Source organism: Notolepis coatsorum, assembly GCF_963971535.1.
Source record: "Notolepis coatsorum genome assembly, contig: SCAFFOLD_492, whole genome shotgun sequence".
In the NCBI taxonomy this organism is placed as follows: Eukaryota; Metazoa; Chordata; class Actinopteri; order Aulopiformes; family Paralepididae; genus Notolepis; species Notolepis coatsorum.
In genome coordinates this window covers 89,240-117,134 of record NW_028171445.1, presented here as the reverse complement: position 1 = coordinate 117,134, position 27,895 = coordinate 89,240, and the positions used below count along the sequence as shown (strand labels likewise).

Below are 27,895 nucleotides of genomic sequence, written 5' to 3'. Positions count from 1 at the left end.
GAAACCAAAAACTTAAAAGTACTCCCGAGCTAATAAGAGCACACCTGGGACACACCGCCTCTTTGATGAGGCGCCCCAGGTGTGGCCAGTGTGCCTCGTTAACTCACAGGGGGGGGATTGGGAGCTCACCAACCAGCTGACGGGACAAGTGGCTCTTCTATTGGCTCTTCAACGTACCCCCATCCTTGGCCGAGGCCGAGGCCACCCACCCCCCCCTCATGTCAGGCCGCCATCCAGGGTGGGGGGCATAGTCTCTGGGACTACTACTCGAGGGCCCAGAGACAGCTAGGGCCAGCAGGCCGGGCTTCTGGGCTCACTGGAGCGGAGCCGGGGTGCAGAGTGTAGGGGCCCGGGGGTGCAGAGTGTAGGGGCCGGGGGTGCAGAGTGTAGGGCCCGGGGTGCAGAGTGTAGGGGGTGCAGAGTGTAGGGGGTGCAGAGTGTAGGGGCCGGGGTGCAGAGTGTAGGGGGTGCAGAGTGTAGGGGGTGCAGAGTGTAGGGGCCGGGGTGCAGAGTGTAGGGGCCGGGGGTGCAGAGTGTAGGGGCCGGGGGTGCAGAGTGTAGGGCCCGGGGTGCAGAGTGTAGGGGCCGGGGTGCAGAGTGTAGGGGGTGCAGAGTGTAGGGGGTGCAGAGTGTAGGGGCCGGGGTGCAGAGTGTAGGGGGTGCAGAGTGTAGGGGGTGCAGAGTGTAGGGGGTGCAGAGTGTAGGGGCCCGGGGTGCAGAGTGTAGGGCCCGGGGTGCAGAGTGTAGGGGCCCGGGGTGCAGAGTGTAGGGGCCGGGGGTGCAGAGTGTAGGAGTGCAGAGTGTAGGGGCCCGGGGTGCAGAGTGTAGGGGCCGGGGGTGCAGAGTGTAGGGGCCGGGGTGCAGAGTGTAGGGGCCGGGGTGCAGAGTGTAGGGGCCCGGGGTGCAGAGTGTAGGGGCCGGGGGTGCAGAGTGTAGGGGGTGCAGAGTGTAGGGGCCGGGGGTGCAGAGTGTAGGGGCCGGGGTGCAGAGTGTAGGGGCCGGGGGTGCAGAGTGTAGGGGCCGGGGGTGCAGAGTGTAGGGGGTGCAGAGTGTAGGGGCCGGGGGTGCAGAGTGTAGGGGCCCGGGGTGCAGAGTGTAGGGCCCGGGGTGCAGAGTGTAGGGGCCGGGGGTGCAGAGTGTAGGGGGTGCAGAGTGTAGGGGCCGGGGGTGCAGAGTGTAGGGGCCGGGGTGCAGAGTGTAGGGGCCCGGGGTGCAGAGTGTAGGGGCCGGGGTGCAGAGTGTAGGGGGTGCAGAGTGTAGGGGCCGGGGTGCAGAGTGTAGGGGCCCGGGGGTGCAGAGTGTAGGGGGTGCAGAGTGTAGGGGGTGCAGAGTGTAGGGGCCGGGGGTGCAGAGTGTAGGGGGTGCAGAGTGTAGGGGCCGGGGGTGCAGAGTGTAGGGGCCGGGGGTGCAGAGTGTAGGGGCCGGGGGTGCAGAGTGTAGGGGCCGGGGGTGCAGAGTGTAGGGGCCGGGGGTGCAGAGTGTAGGGGCCGGGGGTGCAGAGTGTAGGGGCCCGGGGGTGCAGAGTGTAGGGGCCGGGGGTGCAGAGTGTAGGGGCCGGGGTGCAGAGTGTAGGGGGTGCAGAGTGTAGGGGCCGGGGGGTGCAGAGTGTAGGGGGTGCAGAGTGTAGGGGCCGGGGTGCAGAGTGTAGGGGCCGGGGTGCAGAGTGTAGGGCCCGGGGGTGCAGAGTGTAGGGGCCGGGGTGCAGAGTGTAGGGGCCGGGGGGTGCAGAGTGTAGGGGCCGGGGGTGCAGAGTGTAGGGGGTGCAGAGTGTAGGGGCCGGGGTGCAGAGTGTAGGGGCCGGGGTGCAGAGTGTAGGGGCCGGGGTGCAGAGTGTAGGGGCCGGGGGTGCAGAGTGTAGGGGGTGCAGAGTGTAGGGGCCGGGGTGCAGAGTGTAGGGGCCGGGGGTGCAGAGTGTAGGGGGTGCAGAGTGTAGGGGCCGGGGTGCAGAGTGTAGGGGCCGGGGTGCAGAGTGTAGGGGCCGGGGTGCAGAGTGTAGGGGCCGGGGTGCAGAGTGTAGGGGCCGGGGGGTGCAGAGTGTAGGGGCCGGGGGTGCAGAGTGTAGGGGGTGCAGAGTGTAGGGGCCCGGGGTGCAGAGTGTAGGGGGTGCAGAGTGTAGGGGCCGGGGTGCAGAGTGTAGGGGCCGGGGGTGCAGAGTGTAGGGGCCGGGGGTGCAGAGTGTAGGGGGTGCAGAGTGTAGGGGCCGGGGTGCAGAGTGTAGGGGCCGGGGTGCAGAGTGTAGGGGCCCGGGGTGCAGAGTGTAGGGGCCGGGGGTGCAGAGTGTAGGGGGTGCAGAGTGTAGGGGCCGGGGTGCAGAGTGTAGGGCCCGGGGGTGCAGAGTGTAGGGGCCGGGGTGCAGAGTGTAGGGGCCGGGGTGCAGAGTGTAGGGGGTGCAGAGTGTAGGGGGTGCAGAGTGTAGGGGCCGGGGTGCAGAGTGTAGGGGCCGCCCGGGGGTGCAGAGTGTAGGGGCCGGGGGTGCAGAGTGTAGGGGCCCGGGGGTGCAGAGTGTAGGGGCCGGGGGTGCAGAGTGTAGGGGCCGGGGGTGCAGAGTGTAGGGGCCGGGGTGCAGAGTGTAGGGGGTGCAGAGTGTAGGGGCCGGGGGTGCAGAGTGTAGGGGGTGCAGAGTGTAGGGGCCGGGGGTGCAGAGTGTAGGGGGTGCAGAGTGTAGGGGCCGGGGGTGCAGAGTGTAGGGGCCGGGGGTGCAGAGTGTAGGGGCCCGGGGGTGCAGAGTGTAGGGGCCGGGGGTGCAGAGTGTAGGGGCCGGGGGTGCAGAGTGTAGGGGCCGGGGGTGCAGAGTGTAGGGGCCGGGGGTGCAGAGTGTAGGGGCCGGGGGTGCAGAGTGTAGGGGCCCGGGGGTGCAGAGTGTAGGGGCCGGAGCGGCGACCTCCTGGGCTGCAGGAGTGAGGTCTCAGACAGCCAGGGCCAGCAGGCAGGGTTCTTCTGGGTTCACTGGGCGCTGGGATGCAGGATACAGGGGGCTGGGATGCAGGCTTCAGGGGCCGACGCTTCAACTTCCTAGGCTGCTCTGGGGGACAGGTTACAGGGGCAGGTCGTGGTGGTGGGCACTGGGGCTGGCTGTGCTGACAATAGCACTTGGGCGTGGCCCCCAGAACTTGCTGTGCTGACAATAGCTCTGGGCGGGACCCCCCGAAGTAGCTGTGCTGACAATAGCACTTGGGCGGGACCCCCCGAACTGGCTGTGCTGCTGGCAACGGCCCTGGAGTTGGCTGTGATCGCAGTGACTGCTGTGGGGGGCGTCATGGAGCCTGCACAGGGTAGAGCACCCGCGCCTGGCTGGGGGAGGTGGAGCCTGGCTGGGGGAGGTTGGAGCCTGGCTGGGGGAGGCTGGGGGAGGTTGGGGGAGGCTGGAGGAGGCTGGGGGAGGCTGGAGGAGGCTGGATGAGGCTGGAGGGAGGCTGGAGGGAGGCTGGGGGAGGCTGGAGGAGGCTGGAGGGAGGCTGGGGGAGGCTGGAGGAGGCTGGGGGAGGCTGGAGGAGGCTGGAGGAGGCTGGAGGAGGCTGGAGGAGGCTGGGGGAGGCTGGAGGGAGGCTGGAGGAGGCTGGAGGAGGCTGGAGGAGGCTGGAGGAGGCTGGGGGAGGCTGGAGGAGGCTGGAGGAGGCTGGAGGAGGCTGGAGGAGGCTGGGGGAGGCTGGAGGAGGCTGGGGGAGGCTGGAGGAGGCTGGGGGAGGCTGGGGGAGGCTGGAGGAGGCTGGGGGAGGCTGGGGGAGGCTGGAGGAGGCTGGGGGAGGCTGGGGGAGGCTGGAGGAGGCTGGAGGAGGCTGGGGGAGGCTGGGGGAGGCTGGAGGAGGCTGTGGGAGGCTGGGGGAGGCTGGAGGAGGCTGGGGGAGACTGGGGGAGGCTGGAGGAGGCTGGAGGAGGCTGTGGGAGGCTGGGGGAGGCTGGGGGAGGCTGGAGGAGGCTGGAGGAGGCTGGGGGAGGCTGGAGGAGGCTGGAGGAGGCTGGAGGAGGCTGGAGGAGGCTGGGGGAGGCTGGAGGAGGCTGGAGGAGGCTGGAGGAGGCTGGGGGAGGCTGGGGGAGGCTGGGGGAGGCTGGAGGAGGCTGGAGGAGGCTGGAGGAGGCTGGGGGAGGCTGGGGGAGGCTGTGGGAGGCTGGAGGAGGCTGGGGGAGGCTGTGGGAGGCTGGAGGAGGCTGGGGGAGGCTGTGGGAGGCTGGAGGAGGCTGGAGGAGGCTGGGGGAGGCTGGGGGAGGCTGGGGGAGGCTGTGGGAGGCTGGAGGAGGCTGGGGGAGGCTGTGGGAGGCTGGAGGAGGCTGGGGGAGGCTGTGGGAGGCTGGAGGAGGCTGGGGGAGGCTGTGGGAGGCTGGAGGAGGCTGGAGGAGGCTGGGGGAGGCTGGGGGAGGCTGTGGGAGGCTGGAGGAGGCTGGGGGAGGCTGGAGGAGGAGGCTGGGGGAGGCTGGGGGAGGCTGGGGGAGGCTGGAGGAGGCTGGGGGAGGCTGGGGGAGGCTGGAGGAGGCTGGGGGAGGCTGGAGGAGGCTGGGGGAGGCTGGAGGAGGCTGGGGGAGGCTGGAGGAGGCTGGAGGAGGCTGGAGGAGGCTGTAGCCGCGGCTGGAGGAGGCTGGAGGAGGCTGTAGCCGCGGCTGGAGGAGTGGCGGAGTGGAGGAGGCTGTAGCCGCGGCTGCTGGGCCACCAAGCTCACTGCTCGTTGACGAGACAAGTGGCTCTCTATTGGCTCTTCCACAAACACATAGAATGTACGAGAATCTAGTTGTTGTTAATAAAACAACACGGTAATAAATATCACTAAGACGGCTCATAATCTTAAGACAGAAAAGCAGGACCATGTTAAGTGTCATATCCACCATAGGAACGTGTTTGAACCTAAATCGTTTCCACACACATTTGTATGGTTTCCGTACAGTAGACATTGTATGTATGGATTTCCTGGTATCGACGAGATCACCGTCGCAAACCCACGTCCTCCTCTCAGGGAGCACTCTCACCCATTCATGATGACGGTGTCAACGTGGAAGCTCCAGCTAGGGACCCCCTTCACTCACATCCTCATGACAAGGGTACAAAGTAAACGGGTACCTTACTGTATCTATACTGTACTATATCTGTTATTAATGTATACTATAGTATATCTGTTATGACAGATGTAGTATACACTCATAAGTTATGAGTGTATACTACATCTGTTTTGAGTGTATGTTATATCTATTGTGAGTGCATACTATATATGTTTGAGTATACTATATCTGTTATGAATGAATGAATGAATGAAAACTTTATTTAACAGATTGCAGAATGGGTACAATACAGTACGGCTCAATACACACAATTGTTAAGGGGATGCAGACCTGAGAAAGACGTTTGTCTTGTTTCCATCAGGGTCCCCCATTTTCAATTCATATAGACATTTATGACATACATGACATACATGACATTTATGGCATAGGGACATATAGGTATTTAGTACTGATACATTTGTGACATAAACGGTATTCAAATATACAGTACTGTTACCCCTAGATCCTGACAGAGTATATACATATGATGGGGAGGGGACTGTACATTAGGAGGGGGTGGGTGGGTGGGAGAGAAATATACAGAAATATATGAGTGTATCCTGTATCCGTTTACTGGATCAAAGGGATATGATCATTATATCACCCCTGTTATAGCTTCCAGTCCTTCACTGGCTCCCAGTTGGTTCAAGATTTCATTCTTAACTTTCAAGGATCGTAGTCGGCTGACCTCTAAGTAACTATCTAACGGAGCTCGTGACGTTACGTGCCCGAGGTCCTCCGACGGGGCTGCGCTATAGTTCCTAGGTCCTAGGCTGCAGGGACAAAGGGTGATGGTGCTTTTGCCGTCAGGTTGGGATGTTAGATCCTAATGTGAAGAGCTGTGATTTTATATGTCTGCATTTTATGTGCTCATTTTATGCCCGTCTTTTTTCTGTTGTGAAGCACTGCAATTTCTGTATGAAAGGGGCTATATAAATAAAGTTTATTATTATTATTATTATGATCAGAACCCCCCCCAAGCTCTAGAATACCCTGCCTGAGGAACGTAGGTCAACTCTGTAACATCCTTTAAACCCCTATAAGAGTAGTCACATCCCTAGGACCACAACTTCAACATAGCCGAGGACACTCTAATGCAGAATGTGTGCTTTTACTCTGGATATTTAAGTACATTAAACATATTCATATTTTTACTCTTAACTGAAGATGTTTACTTTAACAAAGCGGAATTACATCAGGGTATTTCTACTTTTACTTTAAGTATACCCGCCAACATTGTGGGAAATGTGCTCACCGTCTTCTCCAGAGTCAGACAAGAAGATACATACCCATTTCCTCTCTGCACATATTAATGGAAGTGGATATGGACCAGCTAGCCTAGCTGTTCGCCAAAAACACCCCTCCCAGAGTTCTAAATTGGGCTAGCTGGTCCGTATCCGCTTCCATTCATTTGTGCTAAGCTAGGCTAGCTTGCACCCGGATAGTTTTCTACTGAATGCACTGAGAGGAAATAGGTATCCATCTTCTTGTCTGACACTGGAGAAGACGGTAAAGCGCATTTCCCACAATGACGATGTGTTCCTTTAACTCATTCCCCGCCAACAACGAGTTTACTCGTTATTGGGAGTGTGGTAACATTGACTTGAAAATGATGAACTTTAATGTGTCTGTGTAAAGTAAAATATGTACATAGAATATACGACAGGAGCCAACGCTTGAATGCCAACAACGAGTATACTAGTTATTTGATAGTTTTTCCTTTTTTTTCAATATTTGTATTCATTATTCATCCAGGGACCTTGGTGTTACCATAGGGAATGAGTCTGAGATCGCCAGAGTGCAATACCGGCCGCATCCAGCTAGACGGCGGTATCGAGCACCCTTTGAAAACATTGTATCTTGGCCTGTGCAACGGTCAAATGTCACCGGGTGCACTTTTCTTTGTCGGGCGAATGGAGCGGTTATAATGATTGGATTGAGAAGCGTCAAATGCTCCCGATGCCTGATGTGTGGTGGATTATGTTGGCGACACGATCGACACCAATACTGGGACTCGCGATCAGATAGTTGGAATATTCTTTTTGGGGTTCATCCTAGTGAAGGCTATATGATATCAATCCTGCGTTGATCCAACCATGTCTTCACCTCGATCGCAACGTGTGTGTGTAACGTTACTCCACAACATATGCCGTTGGTGACTATCAAAACGATAAAAAAACAACCCCCCCCCCTTTCATGCATTCATGATGAAACATAATACCTATGATATAGATTTGGCTGGGAATAGTAGCGTGTACAGATTCGGCTCAGATTCGTGTACAGATTCTACCCCAGATTCAGCTCAAACAAGGGACTAAACACGTTTCGCAATTATGCCACATCAATGTGGAACGCCCTATCCAAAGCTGTAAAGGAATGTGAATCACTACCCACTTTCAAAACCACTCTCAAAGAGCACCTACGGGAGACTGCAATTCTAAACTGGCCCCTGTAAATGTCCTAACCCAAGCCCCTCCAATGTACAGTTTCTCCCACCTCGCCTTTTTAGACTCCTTTTGTACACAAACACAGTACTTGCAGATCTGGTATGTCATAAATGTCTAGATGCAACAGTAATACTGTCTATCTGTATGTCATGTATGTCATATATGTTATGATGAATTGAAAATGGGGGACCCTGATGTAAACAAGACGAAAGTCTTTCTCTGGTCTGCATCCCCTTAACAATTGTGTGTATTGAGCTGTACTGTACCCATTCTGCAATCTGTTAATAAAATGTTCAATCAATTCAATCAATACAGGCAAGAAACGGCAATGTTTACAGTAGAATTGACGTATAAGGCTATTACTCAGCCTTTCGGGAATTACCCCAGACCACGCTATAACACTTATATTCACCACGGTATAACACGGGAACATATGGATGAAAAAATGTATTCTTTTTCACATATTGAACGACAAATGGGTCATAGTATTGTATCCATAGCTATAATATAGGAATATAGTTATAGCTCTACAAACAAGGTGACGCACGCCTATCTTTTAAAGCGTGGCAGTGCTACCACGGGGCCCGTCTAATGGCCGGCAGCCAATGAGTTAAAGAAAAAAAGTAAACACAAATACTTTTGGAAATGTACACCCGTTTTAACCGAGTGTCTCGTCTCTTGTTTCCCCACTGGCCTGACCACCTCTGCCGCCCGTCAGTCACCTCGCTTCCCGCTTCCACACCCTCTCCCGTGTCCCTCGACACTCCCTCTCGCTCATTCCTTCCTCCGGCCCACTCTCCACCCATGTCTTCATCGCCCTCCTCCCCTGCTCTCAGTACCGTTGCTCCTCTCGCAGACCTCCCCGCAGACCCAACGGAACACCTGCCCCTGGTGATCTCCCCGTCCAGACTGGTGGTCCGGTAAGGAGAAACCTGCAGAGAGATGAATAAATATAGCCCCGCAGGCGGCAATTCTCATGTGGTTCAAGCCAATACAGACCGTTAAAAGGAACATGCTAACGTTATAGGAAATGTGCTTACCGTCTTCTCTAGTCAGACAAGAAGGTAATATAGATACCAATGACCTCTCTGTGCGTTCAGTAAAGCCATCCGGCTGCAGGCTAGCCTAGCTTAGCACAAATGAATGGAAGCGGATACGGACCAGCTAGCCTATAGCGGTTGGCCAAAAACACCTCTCCTAGAGTTTTAAGCTAGGCTCGTGGTTTCATTAATTTGTGCTAAGCTAGGCTAGCTTGCAGCCGGATAGCTTTCTATTAAACGGAAATTGGTATCCATCTTCTTGTCTGACTCTGGAGAAGACAGTACAGTGCCATTTCCCATAATGTTGGCGTGTTTTTTTTTAAAGTTTCGAAATAATTTCACACAAATGGTTCAACAGTGTTATGAAACATATCCTGTGCGTTGTGTAATGATTGGACAAACTATTTTTGATTTATAGTCAGATTTGTGCATTTTCTTTTGTAGTCTAAAGAGAGTAGTTCCCATCTACACACAGTAGACAACTAGCACACAATTAGAGGGAAAAAAATCGGAAACCCTTCTACCCAGCATACAACACTGCTTCTTCTTCATTTGAGAATTAATGGTGGTTGCAAAACAGAATTTATATGACTGGAAAGAGTGATGGGGATCGGTTACCTCATTGCAGAATAAATCGTTAGCCTGTAGGTGGCGGTATACATGTGAGAACAGTCAATCACTGCTACACGTGTTGTAGAAGAAGATAGTCAGTTTGGCATTTATAAAAATGTATTAATTAATTAATAAAAAGTAAAAACCTGCATAATTTTTCACACACTTCACTCCACCTGGATGGCATATCATATCATACCACTGGCCCATCCCACAAAGCAATATGCGCTATGTAGCATTGTTTCAAGCAAGAGGCACAACAGTATTGCAAAAGATTCTTGTTGTTATTCTAAACTGCTGGTACAAAATTAAGACACCAAATACATTTAGAGTAATATGTCATTTAGACCTAATTCACAATTTGTACAAGTTAATCCTTTTAGGTTGCCTAGAGTGTAAAAAGAATGAGTGATTTGATGTGAAAGCATTTATAATATCTTTCTTTCTCTATACTTTAGCTGAAATGCAAGCATGCTTGTTTGCTGGTTTGAGTTGAAATAGTATGTGAAATGAACGTGTATAACCCTTCCTGTCACAGGTACGGAGGTCCAGTCTCGGCCAACTGCTCCTTCCCAACACTGGGTTATTTTGGCCTTCTGGGCTGGACAAGTTCACTGGTAAGGTTTCTCAATTCTTAGCAGAGATCAGAGTTTGGACATCTTTGGACTACAATTAATAGATTAAGTGCTAACTCATCGTCACGACTATAGATGTAAGACCAAGACTAGAAGAGGAGAATAGATGGTGCCCCACATTTATTTGTCACATATAAGTTGAATGAATGAATGAATGAATGAAAACTTTATTTAACAGATTGCAGAATGGGTACAATACAGTACGGCTCAATACATACAATTGTTAAGGGGATGCAGACCTGAGAAAGACGTTTGTCTTGTTTCCATCAGGGTCCCCCATTTTCAATTCATATAGACATTTATGACATACACAACATACATGACATTTATGGCATAGGGACATATAGGTATTTAGTACTGATACATTTGTGACATAACGGTATTCAAATATACAGTACTGTTACCCTTAGATCCTGACAGAGTATATACATATGATGGGGAGGGGACTGTACATTAGGAGGGGGTGGGTGGGTGGGAGGGAAATATACATACGGCGGGGAGGGAATATATACATGCGGTGGTGAGGAGACTGTCTATTAGGAGGTGGTGGGGGTTTTGGGCATTTACGGTGGCCAGTTTCGAATTGCAGCCTCCCGTAGGTGCTCTTTAAGAGCGGTTTGGAATGTGGGCAGGGATTCACATTCCTTTACAGCTTTGGGTAGGGCGTTCCACATTGTTGTGGCATAATTGCGAAACGTGTTTAGTCCCTTGTTTGAGCCGAATCTGGGTTTAACATGATTTGTTGAGCTTCCTCTGGTGTAGTGGTTGTGGTATTCACTGACCTTTGGGAAGTATTTTGACATGTACATGGGCACCCCGGTCGTATAGTGTATCTTGTAGACCAGGCCCATTGCAAGTTGCTGTACTCTGTCGTCTACTCTAAGCCATCCTAGGTTGGCAAAGTGGGCAGGGGTGAGGTGGGTTCTGGGGTTCAGGTCAAGTAGTAGTCTGACCAGTTTGTTTTGTGATGTTTGTAATTTAGTTTTAAGCGCCTTTGAGGTGCTTTGGTACCATGAGGTGCACGCATAGTCATAGTACCCTTGAATGAGTGCTCCTGCCAGAGTCTTCAGGGTATTCTTGTTTACCAGAGAGGAGATCCGGTACAAGAATCTAGTTCGTTGGTTGACTTTTTTTATTACATTGGATGCCATTTTGTCACAGGAAAGATTTGCCTCTAGGATGGAACCCAGGTAGGTAATTTCGTCTTTCCTTGTGACAATATTGTCACCCACTGTAACTGAGAATCCGTCGGTCTTGCTGAGTTTGTTATTTGAACCGAAGAGAATGGACTCTGTTTTGCCCATGTGTAATGATAGTTTGTTATCAGCAAGCCATATGCAGATTTTGCCTAGTTCCGTGCTGAGGGTTTTTTCAACCTGCAATTTGTTCTTGTCAGAGACCAGCAGGGCTGAGTCGTCCGCAAACAGGAACAAGTTGCAGTCACAGGCTGACGACATGTCATTTGCATAAATTAGGAAGAGTAGCGGTCCTAGTATGCTTCCTTGTGGAACACCACAGCTCACTGTGAGGGGGGGGGATAGAGTACCGTTTACCTCTACCATCTGTTCTCTCCCCTCCAGGTAGGATTGCATCCAGCTCACTGATAAGCTATCAAAACCAATTGCTTTTAGCTTGTCCATTAGAATGGAGTGATTGACAGTGTCGAAGGCCTTTTGTAGGTCCAGCATGACCATGCCGCAGTATTTGCCCGCGTCCACCTCTTGTTTGATGTGGTCGTTCAAATAGAGGAGGCATGTGTCAGTGGAGTGGGACGTTCTGAAGCCAGATTGGAATTCGTAGATTAGATTTTTTTCCGCCAAGTACTTTTCGACCTGTTCATAGACTATTTTCTCCATGACTTTCGAGATGGAGGTAAGAATAGAAACAGGGCGGTAGTTGCCTGGGTCTAATTTGCTGCCCTTTTTGTGTAGAGGGGTCACTCTCGCAATTTTGAAGTCCTTGGGGACGTGCCCCTGTTTTATAGAGAGGTTTATTATGTGTGTGATGACTGGGGTGATGGCGGCTGCTGCGTCTCTGAGGAATTTGGAGGGGATGTTGTCATGGCCAGTGGCCTTGTTAGGTTGGAGGGCGCTCAATTTTTTGAGTACCTCATCGGTTGTTACCATTTCAAGTTTGAAGTCGTCTTTGTGGACCCCTAGGTTTTTGTAGTATGCTACTATGTGTTCTACCCCATAATGCCCTGAGTGGGAGGGTAGTTTGTTTACCAGTGTTGTGGCTATGTTTGTGAAGAAGATGTTTAAGTAATTGGCTACATCCAGCTTGTCTGTGATGAGCGTGTTGTCCGTCTTTATGTTTATGTTTGAGAATCTGGTTTTAAGTTTTTTACTGCAGCCTAGTTGATTATTGAGTAATTTCCAAAGTTCGCGGGGTTTGTTTTTGTTTTCCTCAGTTTTGTCGTTGATGAAATTTCTTTTTGCGGTTCTGATCATGGTGTTTACGTCATTTCTTAGTCTGTTTCTTTGGATTTTTTGTTCAACCACGTGGGCTTGGAGTTCACCGTTTGAGCTTTTGGAAAGCTTTGTCTGACTTTTATGAAGTTCAGAGCATTTTTTGTCTCTGGTTTTCATAGCGGCCAGTATTTCAGTGTGCATCCATGCCTCAGCGCGATTTTTAACCCTGGTGGTTCTTATCGGTGCCATGTTGTTGAGTATTGCTGTGAATTTGGTTTTGAATCCAAGCCATGTTTCTTCAACCTGTGTACCACTGAGTTCATCTGACCAGTCCAAGCTCCCCAGTTCTAGGTTAAAGGCCTCTCTAGAGTAAGTTTTGAGGTCTCTAGATGTGACTGTTTTGTGACAGCCGGCCTTCTGTTTTAGCTTTTTGCGGGTACAGAAAATCATATAATGATCACTTAACCCGCATGCTATCACCCCTTTATTGGAGATCATTGACTTGTCAGTGGTCAAAATGAGGTCAATGGTGATATACATCTACATTACAGTGAAATGCTTGGTTCTGTAGGAACCCCCTGAGATTGTGCTTCATACTGTGAAAAAAAGTTTAAATAATAAAGACCAAACACTATACAAATGATTAGGGGTGTAAAGGTACACGTATCCTTACCGAACAAGTTTCAGTGTGTACCGTACCATACCGAACGGCTGTGTAGTGTACCGAACGAATACAACGGTATGCTGGGGGCTGGTTTTTTCACAATCTAATATAATTATTATAATTTTTTTTATTTCTTTACAAGTCGATTATTAATTTCAATATAGAATATTCGTTGACAGCGGTCAGGTGGCGTAGCGGAGATTGCGCTCGTCACCAATGCAAGAGGCTGCGGTCTCGACTCCCGGAGTCAGCATTGCCTGCGGCTTGGGCCGATCGTCATACTAACTCGTTTGGCTGAGTTAGCGGGAGGGAAGTCGAGGGTGGTAACATGGCGTTGTGGACAGCGACGCCTACAGGTCAGGTCTGGGCGCCTGCTCAGCGAAAGGCAGGAAATGGTGAAGGCAGCGTGACCTCCCACACATTACACTTCACCAATGAGAGTCCTCGCTGCCAGGTGAAAAAATAGCCACTGGCTGTCTCCACATGTGTCGGAGGAAGCATGTGGTGGGCTTCAGGGTTCCCTTGTACCGACCAGTAGGAGGAACATGCGCACAACAAACCAGGTAGGGGAGGGTGGGAATTGGCATAACGACTAAATTGGGATGGGGGAGAAAAATGGAAAAATCAGGCGGAGAAAAAGAGGATAAAAAAAAGAAATAAAAAGAAATAATATTAGTTGACAGCCCTACAAGTACAATTAGTTACTGCACACTACATCACCCCTGAGTGGAACATGGAAAGCCAAACTTTCCCCCACTGTACCGAAAACCCGTACCGAACCTTGACTTCAAAACCGAGGTACGTACCGTACCGTGGTTTTTGTGTACCGTTACAACCCTACAAATTATACAATATAAGTACAAAATGCAACAAAATGCAAAAATTAGGTATAGATGTAGTGCACATTTTTTGTAATAAATAGATACAATATGGTGTGGTGTTGAAAAGTGTTTAAAGTGTCTAGTAGTAGTTAGTAGTCGTATAGAGTTGCATGTTGTAACACGCTTCCACCAGTGAAATTGTGTCCATGCCAGTTCTGGCTACAGTGGTTACATTTAAATGGTAAATGGTAAATGCATTTATATAACAGCTTTATATCCAAAGCGCTTCACAACCCGTATGCCTCACATTCACGCATTCACTCACCACATTCACTCGCACACCGACGGCAGAGGCGACCATGCACGGTGCCAACCTGCTCACCAGGAGCAGTTAGGGGTTAAGTGTCTTGCTCAAGGACACTTCGACACGCTGCCGGGAGGAGCCAGAATCTAACTGGGAACCTTCCGATTACCAGATGACTGCTCCATCTCCTGAGCCACTGACCCAACAGTACTTAAACAAAACATACCAGTCTGTGATGTGTGTGGGGGGAAACCTTTTCCGTCACAGCTTTTCTAGTTGGTTATGGTAAATAAAGTTCTCCCCGACAGACAATATGCTTGAGAGGAGAGTATAGCATCAAGTGAATACAGCTAACCATCTGTGATAATAGCATGTTTTTGTGACTATACAGTCAGAGTGTATTGACAATAAAGTGTAGTACCTCCTCTGGCAGACAGGTGTCGCAACAACTGTGTTTTTACATTTGTTTGTTATCGTTTTCCGTTCTGAGCTCCAGCAATCAGAGATGGGGGCTTTAAACATACTTCTATTGTAGTAACTTTCAACAACCCTTCCTGGATTTGGGGGCCTTAATTGAAACACACCTCGTCTCCACAGGGCGACAGTGGCGTGGAAATGGCAGAGTATCGTGTCTGGAGTGTAGACCGTCTGACTGAGTGGAGCATACACCCCACCTGCTATGCGCTGTCCGATCAAGGGGGACAGAGCCAGACCCCACTGCACGTAACCGTCTTCAGTGAGTTTTATTTATATATATTTAAATTTTGTAAAGAAATGTGTGTTTTGTGTGTCGAGTGGAGAGAGACGAGTCTCTTTGTTGTTCATTGTAACTATAGACCCACTGTCATTTCACACCACTGGCGGTTCATATCTGCCCCGCCCCCATCCGGTGATGTCAGAGTACCTCTGCTTTCTCCTAGACCGACTTTGATAGTAGTACCTCCAAAGAGGTACTCTCCTCCTCTCTCTCTCTCTCTGACGTCACCAATTGGAGTGTGCAGCAGGGTGGAAATATCAACTACTATATTTGTGGAATATTACAATACTGTGATTTAATTAGTGGATAAATCAAAAAAGGGTAGGGATGTCCGATATTATCGGCCGATATTGGCATTAAAATGTGATATCGGAAAATATCGGTATCGGTTTTCAATTTTTTTATTACATTTTTTTACATTTCTACAACCTTTATTTACCCAGGCAAGCAAGTAAGAACAAATTCTGATTTTATTTATTGTCAAAAGTATGCATAATGTTGTGTTAATTCCACAACAAGAGATATGTAATGTTAATTACCTGAAATTATTCAGTTTTTTGGGGGGGAACCCTGCATATATCAGTATCGGTTGATATCGGTATCGGAAATTAAGAGTTGGACAATATCGGTATATCGGTATCGGTAAAAAAGCCAATATCGAGCATCCCTAAAATAAAGCATTAATATTTGTGCGTGTGTGTGTGTGTGTGTGTGTGTGTGTGTGTGTGTGTGTGTGTGTGTGTCTCCAGAGCCTCCAGAAGGTGTGACCCTCAGCTATCTGAACCACCATGGACCGATGCGTGAAGGTGAGCGTCTCCACCTGCAGTGTGAGGTCCACGACGTGGCTCCTGCTGGGAAGCTCACAGTGACCTTCTACAGAGGAGACCAGGCGGTCGGTCCAGCGAGGTCCAGCGTCGACCCGGAGAAGAGACCGGTGAGCCGGACCTTCACTCTGGACATCAGCGCCAGCAGAGAAGACGACGGGGTTCCGTACTGGTGTGAAGCCAAGCTGGACCTGGGACCAGAAGGACCTCAGCCCCCTCCTGTGGTGCGGTCAGGGAACCTCACAACCACCGTCCACTGTGAGTTCTGCCACAGCAAGACAGTGCTTCAGTTGAGGTTAGGGTTAAACATGAGGTTAGGGTTAAACACCAGTTAAACATGAGGTTAGGGTTAAACATGAGTTAAACATGAGGTTAGGATTAAACACGAGTTAAACATGAGGTTAGAGTTAAACACGAGTTAAACATGAGGTTAGAGTTAAACACGAGTTAAACATGAGGTTAGAGTTAGACAGGAGTTAAACATGAGGTTAGGGTTAAACACAAGTTAAACATGAGGTTAGGATTAAACATGAGGTTATGGTTAAACATGAGTTAAACATGTGGTTAGGGTTAAACATGAGTTAAACATGAAGTTAGGATATACCGATATGCCCTACTTTGATTACTTGTATTATTGCACAATGTCGTTCTATTGGATTCTTATTAGTGTGGGTGACCTGGCGAAGCCAGGTTGCCACCCACACTATAGAAATCTATACTATTCTTTATTCTTTATTCCACCGATTTTGCAAACACTACTCTTGCCAGAGCGTTCGCGCCCCATACACGTGACCTGGCGAAGCCAGGTTGCCACCCACACTATAGAAATCTATACTATTCTTTATTCTTTATTCCACCGATTTTGCAAACACTACTCTTGCCAGAGCGTTCGCGCCCCATACACGTGAAAGGTATCAAAACGACCGGCCTGCCTATGGCAACAGTGCTATTCAAACTCATCGCACCGTTTGGCTACGAATCGACTTTAAACAGGAACATTTTGGTCCCATTGGAAATGCATTGCAACTTAGAGTGCGGGAGCTAGAATCATCTTTTTTCCACTACCTTGGGTAAATTGCGAGAGTGATCTCAATTTTGGACGTAGAAAAAAAACAAACACATCAAAACGATGACACGGCTGTCAGCTTGCTCACAAAAGAAATAAATGGAATTGGACATTTCTATCTCAACTGATGACCATTTGTTTGAAGGTTCTCCTCCCCATAGACCCCAATGTAATCCCACTCTAGGAATCCGCTGATTTTTTAGCTTTTTGTGTGGCTCATGGCTCATGATTGGTTCAGCCTAACAGTCCGAAAACCCGAAAAATCCGAAAACTCGGAAAAATCCGAAAACTCGGAAAAATCCGAAAACTCGGAAAAATCTAAAATCCGAAAAAGTTCAAAAACTCGGAAAAGTTCGAAAACCCGCAAAATTCGAAAAATCCGAAAAATCCGAAAACTCGGAAAAATCTAAAATCGGAAAAAGTTCAAAAACTCGGAAAAATCCGAAAACCCGAAAAATCCGAAAAATCCGAAAAATCCGAAAAATCCGAAAACTGACATTTTCTAAAACTCTGAAAAGTCTGAAAAATTTCTAAAACTCGGAAAAGTCAGAAAAGTTTCAAATGGTCTATGTTGACCACTCCCCCGATCCTTAGGCAGCGCCCCCTTTTTGTATCCTTTGAACCGTTTGTCATAGAGACTCGCGAGAGATCCTCTCCCGTTGGCCGGCGGTGCACAGGCGTCACCCACACTTTCACAATTTCCCCCGCGCGGAATTGTCTAGTTATATTATTATTATTGTATTGTGGACAATCGTTGCGGGCAAGACCCCCCGCATTTCACTGTATACTTGTATGCCGTGACAAATAAAACTCTTGACTTGGATTAAACATGAGGTTAGAGTTAAACATGAGTTAAACATGAGGTTAGGATTAAACATGAGGTTAGGGTTAAACATGAGGTTAGGGTTAAACATGAGGTTAGAGTTAAACATGAGTTAAACATGAGGTTAGGATTAAACATGAGGTTAGGGTTAAACATGAGGTTAGGGTTAAACATGAGGTTAGAGTTAAACATGAGTTAAACATGAGGTTAGGGTTAAACATGAGTTAAACATGAGGTTAGGATTAAACATGAGGTTAGGGTTAAACATGAGTTAAACATGAGGTTAGGATTAAACATGAGGTTAGGGTTAAACATGAGGTTAGAGTTAAACATGAGTTAAACATGAGGTTAGGGTTAAACATGAGGTTAGGGTTAAACATGAGTTAAACATGAGGTTAGGATTAAACATGAGGTTAGAGTTAAACATGAGTTAAACATGAGGTTAGGGTTAAACATGAGTTAAACATGAGGTTAGGGTTAAACATGAGTTAAACATGAGGTTAGGGTTAAACATGAGGTTAGGGTTAAACATGAGGTTAGGGTTAAACATGAGTTAAACACGAGGTTAGGGTTAAACATGAGTTAAACATGAGGTTAGGATTAAACATGAGGTTAGGGTTAAACATGAGTTAAACATGAGGTTAGGGTTAAACATGAGGTTAGGGTTAAACATGAGTTAAACATGAGGTTAGGGTTAAACATGAGGTTAGAGTTAAACATGAGGTTAGGATTAAACATGAGGTTAGGATTAAACATGAGTTAAACATGAGGTTAGGGTTAAACATGAGTTAAACATGAGGTTAGGGTTAAACATGAGGTTAGGGTTAAACATGAGTTAAACATGAGGTTAGGGTTAAACATGAGTTAAACACGAGGTTAGGGTTAAACATGAGGTTAGAGTTAAACATGAGGTTAGGGTTAAACATGAGTTAAACACAAGTTAAACACGAGGTTAGGGTTAAACATGAGGTTAGAGTTAAACATGAGGTTAGGGTTAAACATGAGTTAAACACAAGTTAAACATGAGGTTAGGGTTAAACATGAGGTTAGGATTAAACATGAGGTTAGGGTTAAACATGAGTTAAACACGAGTTAAACATGAGGTTAGGATTAAACATGAGTTAAACATGAAGGCGACAGTGGCTCAGGAGGCAAAGCAATCCGGAGGTTCCACAACATTTCACTGCAGTTAACTCAAATAAAAATAAAAACTAGACTTAAGAAAAAGAAAACTAACTGAAACTATATTGTGTACTATTGTGTCAATATAAGTTCAAATTTGTCAACACAGCAAGCCTGGGGAGGTTTTGGTGCATTATGATCAATGAGACTGAGATGTCTATATGTCAATTGCCTTCATAAAGTGATGTGTTTGTCTTTGTACCTTTTTTTTTTTTGATCAAATTTTTTTTATTGACATTCTCACGAAACAAGACAACACATTAACCACAATCACAATACATAGAACTTCACAAGAAAATAACAAAAACAATAATAATAATGACTAACAATTATACAGACAAGGGAAAAGAAACCAGAGTTCAACCTACTAAATTAATTCCAAGGGGTACTATCTAATAAATGGTCTTTCCCAGTGTTCAGTCCCGATTCCCGGCCGTGTGACCCCACATTAATAAAACGTACATCTCCAACCCACCACAAGGACCATTTTTTGGGGGAACATGACCTGAAAACAGAGCAATGAACCTTCATGAAAAAACAAAAACCTGTAGGTGTTCCATAGACTCACAGAGACCGTGTAAAAGTGGCCAAACAGTGAAGAACTAGTTAAATAGCTGCCCCCCCATAATATCCCAGCTAAACTCAAGTTGACAAGACAAGGGACAAGACAGACAAAAACATTTCCTCCTCCCCCTCCCAAGAGACCGCCGGACTCACCCGAACACGCACCCCAACCCCGCTCAGCCGCACACTGCGGTCTTTACCTTCTCAGCTGCTGCGAACCACAGGTCAATTCCAGCCTGCCCCACCCCAATCACCCGGGCTGTGGATATCTCAAGATAAATCACATCCAATAGAGTTAGGGACCAGTTAATCATTGTAAGCTTCTCAGGCTCCTTCCATCTCATTGCTATTAGCTTCTTCGCTGCTGTGACGCCCGCTAGGACAACCCTTTTCAGTTGTACGGACGCGGGTAGTGTCGTTATATCGTTCAGGAGTAGCGTAACAGCTGTGAATGGGATAGTTAAGCCACACAGATCTGAAAGTTTGTCCGTTATTGACCTCCAGAAGCGGGCCACTGGTGGGCAATCCCAATACATATGCATATAAGTGCCAGTGGCCTTTTGAGAGCACAAAGTGCACCGAGAGTCGGTTATCAGTCCCATAGCAAATAGCTTCCTAGGTGTAAGATAGGTCCTATGAATATAATTAAAATTAATTTGCTGGTGATTGGGGTTGCGGGAAGATAATGCCACATTTGCCCAAACATCATCCCAGTCAAACTCGGGGTCCAACTCCGGGATATCCACACGCCAGATTGTATCCAATGATAAATTTTTATACGTGGATTGAATTAAGAGCGTATAAAAGTCGGAGACAAACCCTCTGGATGTCGTCCTGTCCACTATGAGCCTGAGGAAGGGGTGTGGGTGCAAGGCTTGAGCCCACGGTACGCCATGCGCCCTCAGTGCTGACCTTAGTTGAAGGTAAAGAAAGAAGGACTCGCCGGGAAGATCATAAAATTCTCTTAAGTCCTGAAACGCACGGAGGCCGTTCTTATCATAAATATCCTCCAGAGTATGCACTCCCCTCCTTTGCCATTGAGGAATATTAACCGGCTTGTGTCCAACAAGTAATTGCTGGTTATTAAAAATTGGAGAGTCCAGGTGCCAAGGGCATTTAACCCCACACGACCTCTGTACATTACGCCACGTTTGGATCACGTGAGTTATGATCGGTCCATACCTCAGCCGGCATTTCGCAATAGAGACAGTGGAGTACACTACATCCTGCAATCTTAGCGGAGACACCGCCGCCGCTTCTAAGGAGCGCCACGATACAGCCTCTACAGGGTCTAGCCAGCACATCAGAGGTCTCAGTGAAAAGGACCAGAAATAAAGTTTAAAATCAGGGATTGCGAGGCCCCCATCTTGTTTCCTACGTTGAGTAGTAGCCCTTTTGATTCTCGGGCGTTTGTTATTCCAGACAAACTTAGATACCATCGATTGTACCTTGCGCCAGTGGTCTATTGGAGGGGGCAGGGGGAGCATTGAGCTAATAAAATTTATCCTAGGCAGGATGTTCATTTTGATTATGGAAGCCCGGGCTTGTAAGGAGTTAGGAAGGGACGACCACCTGTCTAGATCCTGGCGTATTTTATCATAAGTACCCGTGAAGTTGTACTTAGTAGTTTGGTTCAGCGTGGGGAATATCTCTATGCCCAGGTATTTAAAATGTTCTACTATGGGGATATCAGCTGGTAGTCGTACCGCCTTGGCCAGTTCATTAAGAGGTAGGCAGGCTGATTTGTTCCAGTTAATCTTAAAACCTGACAATTCACCAAAGTCGTCGATTATCCTCAATAATTTTGTGGCCGACCGGGAGGGGTCGTCCATGAAAATCAGCAGGTCATCCGCATAGAGAGCAATTTTGTGTGGAGTATTGTTGACCATTATGGGGACGATGTCCTCCGATTGCCTAATAAATTGGGCCAAAGGTTCGAGGGAAAGCGCGAACAGTCCCGGGCTCAGAGGGCAACCCTGTCTAGAAGATCTGGAGACTGGAAAGAGTGTGGAACAGTTTTTGCCTGTCAGTATCATCGCAGACGGCGAGGCATACAGGACTTTAATCATATGAATAAAACTCTTTCCAAGACCCATGACCTCAAGTACCTTCCACAGGTATGACCACTCAAGTCTGTCAAACGCCTTCATGGCATCCAAAGACAGAACTGTGGATGGAGTTGTATTGTCTTTACTGTTATCGATTACATGCAACAGCCTCCTAAGATTATCTGCAGCCAGACGCCCCGGGATAAAACCAGTTTGATCGCAGTGTACCAATACAGACATAAATCTCTGCAGGCGACGGGCCAGCACCTTGGCAAACACCTTTAAATCGGCCCCGAGAAGACTCAAGGGTCTATAGCTACCACAATCATTGGGATCTTTGTCCTTTTTGAGAAGTAAAGAAATCAACGCCATATTGACATCTCTTGAGAACTCCCCTTGTTCGATAGCGTAATTGATCATATCGAGCATCAATGGACCCAGTTGGTCCCAGAAAGCTAAATACACTTCGGGTGGAATACCATCCCAGCCTGGCGCCTTACCCCTCTGCATTTCAACAATAGTCTCCCTCAATTCTACGAGAGTAATCGGTCTCCCCAGTTCCTTGGCCTCTTCCTCAGAAATGTGGGGTATCTCAAGCCCGCCAATGAACGATTCAAATCTAGAGTCATCCAGATTACCCTCTGAGCTATATAACTGTGAGTAGAACTCTTTAAAAGTGTCATTGATCTTTTTCGAATCAGTAGTGACTGCACCCTGGCTCGTCCTAATCGAGGGGATATCTGAGAAATGATCATTTGAGCGTATTTTCATTGCCAATAGATGGCTAGGTCTGGAGCCGTGAAAATAGTAATTTTGTCTTGTCCTATGTATCAAAAACTCAGACTGTTGTTTAAGTATGGAGTTTATTTCTTTTTTGACTATCTTACGTTGTGTGTTTAGTCGTTCATTATAGTCAGTTTGCAAGGATGCGTATAGGTCCGCATATAATGATTCCAGTCCTTCTAGCTTTTTTGACCGGGATTTTCGCAAATTGGAGGCAAATAGTGTGACATGACCCCTGATGAATCCTTTCAATGCGTTCCACAGGACCCTAGGGTCTTCTACTGTGCCAACGTTGATCTGCAAAAATTCAGCTAGTTTACTCCTGAACTCAGAACAGAAGTCATCGTTCTTTAGCAAGGTCGAATTAAAACGCCATCTGGGAGCTCTTGCGGAGAGCCTGCCAAAGGTTGCCGTAAGGAAAATCCCCTTGTGGTCTGAGAGAGCCAAGGGAACCAATGAGACATCGAAACTATCAAACATATTAGGGGACGCGAATGCATAGTCAATTCGAGAGAAGCTTTTGTGTCTGGCTGACAGGTGAGAGTAATCTCTGAGGGTGGGGTTGCATATGCGCCAGAGGTCTGTGAGCCCCGTGTCTTTGGCCCACATCCTGAGGGCCTTAGAGGCCCGTTTCTGGTCGCTCGTTTCAGAGGGCCCGGACCTATCCATCTCCGCATCCCAGCACGCATTAAAATCGCCACCCACAATGAGAGCGTATCCATTAAGTTCCAACATATTCTTCGTGATTGTATTATAGAACGCTGAATCAAATGTGTTAGGAGCATACAATGCTATTATAGCCATCTTCCTATGCAAGAATTCAACTTTTGCTATAGTAATCCTTCCCTCCGTGTCCGACCATACATCCAAGATTTTGATATCAAGGTTACGTCTTGTAACTATGACTACTCCTTTCGTCTTATCATCGGCTGAGGATGAGGAGATAACGTGATATTGCCGATTTGCCAGTCTTGACACGTCACCTACCATTAAATGCGTCTCACTAAGGAGAGCAAGGTCAATATTTCTCCTCTTCAATAGCCAAAGGACACTGGCCCGCTTGTGTGGGGCGTTAAGCCCTCCTGCGTTCCAAATTAAAATATTCAATTTAGCCATGGTCGAGCTTGTATAAGTGCGTAGAGAACATACCCGTGCAGCCAGGCTGAGTACAGAGGTGCCGATCCCGGCGGGCCCGGACGGTCAATCCCAGGAGTTCAGAGGAGGAACACTTACACATATATAAGACAACAGTACATAGAACACATAAAAATACCACCCCAGCTACAGCCCCCCCTCCTTCTACTCTAAACCCTAACCCACCCGTCCTACTATAAGTTCCTCTATACCCACTCTCCAATCCCCACCCTATGCCCCATCCACTGAGGATGGTCATCTTCCTATCACTTCCCACTAGAGACATGGATCAATAAGACGCTTCCCACTCCCACCCCCCTCTAGATAAACCCCTGAGTAAACCCCCACTAGTCCAATAAACACAAATAATAATAAAATAAAATTCAATAAAGATATCGGTCGAAAACCACCTGAGCCCTGGCCCCAACATGAGACAACCATAATGGTAAAAATAGCCATTATTAAATAATAACTCCACATCAACCTGCAGCCCTCTATTTCCGAATCTGCGCTTCAACATCACATTGTTATAGCCCAAAAAGGTATAGGAAAATTCAAAACAAAATTAAATTAAAGCATCCCAGCCGATAGTCTAAGGCAGGTTCGGGTCACAGGTTAATTGTGCAAAATTGTGTGAACAGTGTCAATTAAACAATGACAAAAAAAAAAAAGGGAGGAAGGGAAAAAAAGGTTATGGTCAAAGTGCACCCCTTTAGCCGTCCCTCTGATCAGGCACAACGGCTGAAATGACCTAACCTATGTAAGAATAGAATTAAACACAATCATTCATTAATCAATCCGGGGATGGTAATAGGCAACACCTGACACCACCTGTCATCATACATTGTTTCAATAAAGATATCGGTCGGAGCAGTTAGTCCAAGGTAGGATCGAATCACAGTTAAATTGCTCATTCAAATGCCATTAAAACAGCGACAATAATTATTATATAATTACTCAGCATCAACCTGTAACCATCTACCTTGGAGTCTGCATATTAATGTATCAACGTTATAGCATAAGTGCCTCACGGAAAATTCAAAACAAAATTAAGGCGAGTCAGCAGTTAGTCCAAGGTAGAACCGGATCACATTTAAATCGCGCATATAGATGACATAAAAACAGCAAGGAAGAGAGGGTAATGGCTAGAGTGCAAGCCATATAACCATATAGCCATGAAGTGCAAGCCATACCCGACCCAACCTGTTATCAAATATTGTATATGCATATTCAATCGACCTTGGCATCTACTTTGGATCACCAAAGCTCAAAACAACCTGGATATAAAAATAAAAAGCATACCAGAAGTTAGTTAGGGACTCGGTCACTCTTGAACTGTGCAAACCAATGTCCCTTTGAACAGCAACAGCAACCAAAATACGTAACCATTAACGAATGTCTCAGCGCAGACCATAGTCGAAGCCCGTTGGCTAGCCCGAGGCTAGCGCGTAAGCTAGTAACGAATCCGGATAGCACGTTAGCCTACTATGTACATTGTTCAGCTAGCTCGTTAGCTTCCAAAGAGGCGATACACAAGTACGACCATGAGGTCAGCTTTAGCAAGTAATAGAAGTCATTGGGAAGCCCCGCTAGTTGGATGGGCAGAGGACAGTTAGCATGTCTGGGCATGACAGCAAGTGTTTGTGAATAGTCGACCTAATCAATGTATATAGGCCCAAACCGCCAAGTCACTCACCCTCCATAGATATCAAGCAACAGACTCGGGTGTCTCCGCGAGATATTCCTTCGCTTTAGCCAACGACCAAAACAAACGCTGACCACCGACCTTCTCCAACACAGATAGTTTCGCGGGAGCGAATAACGTGGGCCTCAGGCCTAGTTTCCATAGCTTAGTCAGGACCACCTTGTACTCGGCTCTCTGAGCTTGAACCTCCGGTGTAAAGTCCTAGAAAATGGCCACTTTGTGATCGCCAAGCCTCAGAGTACCCCTTCTGGTACGAGCCGACCGCATGATGATTTCTCTCTGTTGGAGTCTGTTCAGCTTGACTATGATGGGCCTCGGTTCTTTGTTCACGCCGGGAGAAAACCTGCCCGCTCTGTAGGCCGACTCACAGATAGGAGGCGAGGGGAGGACGTCCGTCCCTAGTATCTTCTGCAGCAGTTCGGGCATGGTCTCAGAGAGACGGCCTTCACCGCTGGTCTCCGGTACTCCAACAATCCTGACGTTGTGGCGTCTATCCCGGGACTGCATCTCCTCCATCGCCGACTGTAGTTTGTTGACTTCAGCCTGCCTAGCCAGCAGGGCGGATTCAAGACCCGCCATCTTCTCACACTGTGATGATACCTCCGTCGTTAGCATGGCTAGTTCGTTAGCATTAGCCGATGAGGCAGCGTGAATCGTCTCCATCTTGTCTGTCAGCGGGACTACCGCCAGCCGTATTTCTTCTGATATCTCACGACGGAGGCTGATACAGAAATCCGCCAACACTTTCTTCTGTGCTTCAGCGATGCGTGCCTCAGAGTCTGCGTGTACTTTCTTCTGTGCTTCAGCGATGCGTGTCTCAGAGTCTGCGTGTAGCTTGGTCATGACCAAGAGCACAGCTTCGCTTAACTCCCCGACAGCGGGAGACGGTGCGGCCATGCTCGGCGGTGTCGGTGTCGTGCCTAATTCTTTCATGGCTCTGGTTTCCACCCCCGCCATCGTAGAAAGTCGAAAAAAGTTGATGAATGTATACTAAACACGACGACCTAGCAAACAGATAAAAAACAAATAAAAATAAAATAAAGACTAATGGGGAGAAACGTATATTCAGCACGGTAGAAGGGAGCTCATGTGAAACACGTCTACTCCATGATCGCTCAGCTCCGCCCCCGTGTTTGTCTTTGTACCTTATGAACTTCAAATAAAATACCCCCCCCCCCCCATATAAAAATCAAAACAAACCCTTCTTCCCTCGTTGCTTCTCCTCCGCAGTTGGACCCCACTTCCTCTGCCCCGGAACGCTGCGGGTCAGAGAGGGGGAGGAGCTTAAATGTGAGGTGACAGGAAACCCTCCCCCAGTGGTCACCTGGAGGAGAGACGGACAGGTGGTCGACGCCCCGACACATCCCTGCAGAGAGAATGCTGGGAACTACACGGTCTCTGCAAAGGGAGCTCTTGGAGAGATTTTCCACACGCTGAAGGTCGAGGTGCTCATATCTCAAGGTATACATGCGTGTGTGTGTGTTTATAATAGATTCCATTTATTTATAATATATGAAATATATATATATAATATATCTCAAGCCATTCATGTGCTCCTCATATAATGAGGTTGAACCATGTAGTAATAGCCCCATGCTGTGAACTCACTCAATTTAAATCCCCCCGCTGGATAAGACAGTGGTTCTACTTTGATTAAATTAACGTTTTCTCTTCCCTTTCTAGGAACCTCAAATGCAAACAGTCTGAGTTTCCTTGCGACTGTCCTTCTCACTCAGTTGTTCCCTTGGCTGTAAGACGTCTTAAACCCCGCTTCCTAACCCGTAGATGGACTCGCTATAATACTCACGCCGTTTTCACAAGCCCCTCCCACTGTGGACGAAAGCTGTTCGTCAACATATTAATCGGCCAATGCAGAGGACCGGATGCCATTTACAACTCCCTGCAGAGATTTATCACTTGGTCAGTCATTTCCGTTTTCCAACTGGGCCGTGAACATATCAGTTCCGTTTTCCAACTGGACCGTGAACATATCACTTCCGTTTTTCCAACTGGACCGTGAACATATCACTTCCGTTTTCCAACTGGACCGTGAACATATCAGTTCTGTTTTCCAACTGGACCGTGAACATATCACTTCCGTTTTCCAACTGGACCTTGAACATATCACTTCCGTTTTCCAACTGGACCTTGAATATATCAGTTCTGTTTTCCAACTGGACCTTGAACATATCAGTTCTGTTTTCCAACTGGACCGTGAATATATCAGTTCTGTTTTCCAACTGGACCTTGAACATATCACTTCCGTTTTCCAACTGGACCTTGAATATATCAGTTCTGTTTTCCAACTGGACCTTGAACATATCAGTTCTGTTTTCCAACTGGACCGTGAACATATCACTTCCGTTTTCCAACTGGTTTCCAACTGGACCGTGAACATATCACTGACTGCTTTCTGTTTTACTTAATTTTTTTCTTTACAGCAAAGCATCCAAATATAAAATGCAATATTTTCCAGATTGAAAACTACAGCATCTCTCCCTTTGAAAGATTATGTCCAGGTACTTTTTTAAGTTCTTAAAAACAAAAACTCTGTGGAAATCATTCCAGTATGCTTGCTCCAAAACACACATTGTAGACTGCTCTCAAGACTGCCACGGGGGGAGAAATCAGTCTGTTTTAACACGCTGGGACACATCTAGCCCACTCATGTACATTTGAAAACACAACAGGGTAAAAAGGACCTGTAGGCTATTCTTGTGTTTAACTGAAACCCTTCCCACAGGGCTGAGAGGCAAGACTTCCCTACCCTGTTTAACTGAAACCCTTCCCACAGGGCTGAGAGGCAAGACTTCCTTACCCTGTGTGTGTTCAACTTCTCTCAAGAAATGTTGCTGTATTATGAAATGTTGCTGTATTAAAAATTGTTGTATGAAAAGCTGTGTGTTCACCTCGGAATCTCCTCAATCGAAGTGCAGTTATTATATATCATTCTTCCCAGATGGCTATAATCTCTACTATGCCAGTTGTGTGTGATCTTGTGTATTCAGAGCGCTCAAAACTACAGCTCCTGCATTCATATGCCAGGTTTA

The 27,895-nt window shown here is 48.0% G+C and overlaps 1 protein-coding gene across 1 annotated transcript in view; it reads left to right on the top strand.

The window, feature by feature from the left end:
* LOC311248259 (intercellular adhesion molecule 3-like) overlaps positions 1-27,662 on the top strand; it is a 30,159-nt gene extending 2,497 nt beyond the window's left edge. Inside the window, exons 2-7 of the mRNA XM_084339175.1 lie at positions 8,191-8,392; positions 9,663-9,741; positions 14,557-14,695; positions 15,466-15,798; positions 26,076-26,306; positions 26,529-27,662. Coding sequence (XP_084195301.1) covers positions 8,191-8,392; positions 9,663-9,741; positions 14,557-14,695; positions 15,466-15,798; positions 26,076-26,306; positions 26,529-26,599 — 1,055 coding nt within the window. The 3' untranslated portion in view covers positions 26,600-27,662. The remainder of the gene's footprint in view (positions 1-8,190; positions 8,393-9,662; positions 9,742-14,556; positions 14,696-15,465; positions 15,799-26,075; positions 26,307-26,528) is intronic.
* Positions 27,663-27,895: the final 233 nt, after the last annotated feature.